This window comes from Urocitellus parryii, chromosome 15 (genome assembly GCF_045843805.1).
Source record: "Urocitellus parryii isolate mUroPar1 chromosome 15, mUroPar1.hap1, whole genome shotgun sequence".
NCBI lineage: Eukaryota > Metazoa > Chordata > Mammalia > Rodentia > Sciuridae > Urocitellus > Urocitellus parryii.
In genome coordinates, this window is record NC_135545.1 from 4,097,224 (window position 1) to 4,100,446 (window position 3,223).

A 3,223-nucleotide genomic window follows, 5' to 3' on the forward strand; every position below is an offset into this window, starting at 1 on the left:
TCCACGTACAGGGGATGTGAGTCTTATATTTTTAAATCTTCCACAAATCTTGCACGTAGTTTATGGTTTTACCTATATGTATTTAAAATAACTTTAGTGTATCATGTGAAATCAGTGATATTTGGTTTCTGTACTATAAGAATTTGGAAGATATTACTATTGCATGTGCCAAGATTCAGCAGATAATATAGATTCCCATAATAGGTGTCATTTTTGACATTCATCACCCTTTCACTGCAAACGGACATTTGTACTCTTTGAATATACTTGGCATAATTGTGGATCTACATAAGTTTATATTTTGGATGCATTTGAACTTGATTAAAATATCTAAACTTTTACTCAAAAGGGTCATTTTTCCATATAATAAACACTGATGCAGAATTCAAAACTTGGTTTAAGATAGTTAAATAGAAAACCACTTGTGTCAGATGAAATAAAAATTGTTCAATATGCCCCTTTTTATTTGAGGAACCCAGCTAACTAGCTTGGTCAGAGGAACACAGTGTTGAAGGGCACTCCCATGTTCCCTGCACAGCCAGATTCAAAATAGCGCATTGACATAGAAAAGGTTTCCATTTGCACATACAAGCCCCCTTCAATTGCTTAAGAGTTGCTGACCTTTACAATGAAAATAACAGGGTCACCAGCTTCGTGGAGTATGATGAACACAAGACCTTCTACTTCTGCATTCTTTGTGGTACTGGCCCCTGTTCTAAGAGAATTCTTACAAATTGTAATTTCAACACTGAATACACCTTGTTTGTTTAAAATTTTTAAGTAAATATTCTAGGTGGGAACTTAGTGTAGGATATTGGACTGCAATGGATACGGAGCCAATCCTAATATTCCCATGCAGGAATCTCTGGCTCAGAAGATGAACATCGGTCACTGGGAGCTGACAGGATGGCCACCAGGGATCTGGCAATAGAAATGGTGTTTTTGTCACAGACGGTAGTTGGCGTTCTAGGCAATGTCTCTCTTCTTTATCATTACCTCTTCCTTTACTGCACAACAAGCAGGTACAAGTCCCTGGATGTGATTCTCATGCACCTGAGTGTAGCCAACACTTTGGTCCTTCTCTCTAAAGGAATTCCTGAAATAATGGCAGCTTGGGGGTTACGAGAGCTGCACAGTGACATTGGCTGCAAACTTCTTTTCTACCTACACAAACTGGGCAGAGATGTGTCCATTGGCACCACCTGCCTCCTGAGTGTCTTCCAGGCTGTCACCATCAGCCCCAGGGACTCCAGGTGGGCAGAGCTGAAGGTGACAGTTCCCAGGTACAAGGCCACCTTCCTCGCCATCTGCTGGGTTCTGAACATGATGCTGAGTATCCCGGTACCTGTACATATGACTGGCAGACAGAGCAGCAGAAATAACACCAACAGAAGGGACTACGGGCACTGTTCTGCTGTCTTTCAGGACAAAGTCCTAGGCACAGTCTATCTATTGTTGGCATTAGTCCGGGATGTTTTCTGTGTGGGGCTCATGCTCTGGGCCAGCGGCTCCGTGGTTTTCATCCTCTATAGACACAAACAGCGGATGCAACATGTTCTCAGGAGCAATGTCTCCCCCAGATCTTCCCCTGAGTCCAGGGCCACGCAAGGCATCCTTGCCCTGGTGGGGGCCTTTGTGTCTCTGTCCACTCTCTCCTCTGTCTTATACATTCCCTTAACTTTTGTAAAGAAATCCATTTTGTGGCTGGTGAACACCTCCACACTCATCGCTGGGTGCTTCCCCACAGTCAGCCCCTACATTCTCATGAGCTATGACTCCAGAGTTTGCAGGACCAAGTGTGTCCATACAAGGAAAATGACAACCCCTAAGAGTGTAAGAGAAACATAAATTGAATGAATGTTCACAGTGGCTCTTTGCTTATTCATTCATATCTCTCAGAATAGAAGCACATTTTTTTGAAACTGTGGTATGACGTGAGTCAAAAAAACAGAAATTAGAGTTTCTGCCTCGAAGTAAACTTTGAAAAGTATAGCAATTGTGAATAGTGTATTGTCATGTTAATATTTATGCTAGTGAGTGTTATTAATATCTGCATTGGGGTGCCCATCTTATGTGGAGTTATAATAATAGAAGGTAAGACAATCCATGTTGTGAAGTACTCACTGACAAAGTGTCATTTAAACTGTATTGAAATTTTTTTGATATTTACTAGCATTAGTTTTATAGGAAGAACACCCATAAAAGAGGAAGACAATTCAAGATGGTCATCTTAAAAATGGCCAAAATATAACTTCTTTCCCAGAATAGTGAGTAAATACCATTGAGCTCCTATCAGGGCAAGTTCAGTTCCAGAGATTAAAGACAACACAAGGAAATAAGCGTCCTCTACATGGCAGTTAGAGAGATGATGGTCACTTAAAAGGAGACTTTCATGAATACCTAAAAAGAACCAATAGAATACATAAAAATGAACTTCACAAGTGTGCAAACATACACACACAACAAGAGATCTCAAGGTTTATTTAAAACATTGCCATCTAGTGGCCAGATTAAAGTAAAGTCAATCAAAAGAGGCACAAAATCAGGCACCACTGACCTTTCCATGACTTTAAGACAGTGTCCCTCTTACTTGAGGGAGTGGTGTCTGATTGGACCTATCCCTGGAGAAGAGAGATCTCTGAGGAAGGGTTCAAGGAGGTCCTGGAGGGGAGGGGTTTCCACCCAGGACCAGCAGTGTTCTTGGCATATGTGATGGAGACTCTCAGGCCCTGCCACACAAAGGGAGGGAGGTTTATTCAGGAAGTGGATGCACTTTCAAGAGAGAAGGTGAGCTATCTCGACAGTGAGAAGCACAATGTCAGCTGTGGTTTCCATGTGGATGGAAGGGCACAGTGAGGGGCTGCCTGGAGGAGGGGCTGGGGAGCAAGTCTTTCCTGGGCTTCCCCCCATTTTGGAAGGGATCAGCCAAGGGCATATCATTCAGGAGTTGCAATGGTTCATGGGTGTTTTTCTTGCATTTCAGTTGTTTAAAGCGCACTACCTTGCTAACTCAGTATCTTTCCATTTATTCCCAAATTCCTATCTCAGATCTGGGTCAAATATTGGATAAGTTTGTGGGGGAAAACAAAAGGATTCATTAGAACTCATATTTTATATTTTCTTTATTTACAAATGCAACCAAAACTTGCTACTCAAAGGTAACATAGAGGACTGTGGTAACCATGAAGTACTCTTCAACTGAGAAAGTACATCAACTTATCTG

General features: G+C 41.8%; 1 protein-coding gene across 1 annotated transcript; it reads left to right on the forward strand.

Annotated features, from left to right (window-relative positions):
* Window positions 1–906: 906 nt before the first annotated feature.
* On the forward strand, window positions 907–1,848 carry LOC144250469 (vomeronasal type-1 receptor 4-like). The gene has a single exon (XM_077793308.1). It carries the CDS (start codon window positions 907–909, stop codon window positions 1,846–1,848), a length of 942 nt encoding a protein of 313 aa, XP_077649434.1.
* Window positions 1,849–3,223: the final 1,375 nt, after the last annotated feature.

Coding starts and splice junctions, on each gene's coding strand:
- LOC144250469 (XM_077793308.1), top strand. CDS start 907: ATGGCCACCAGGGATCTGGCAATAGAAATGGTGTTTTTGTCACAGACG.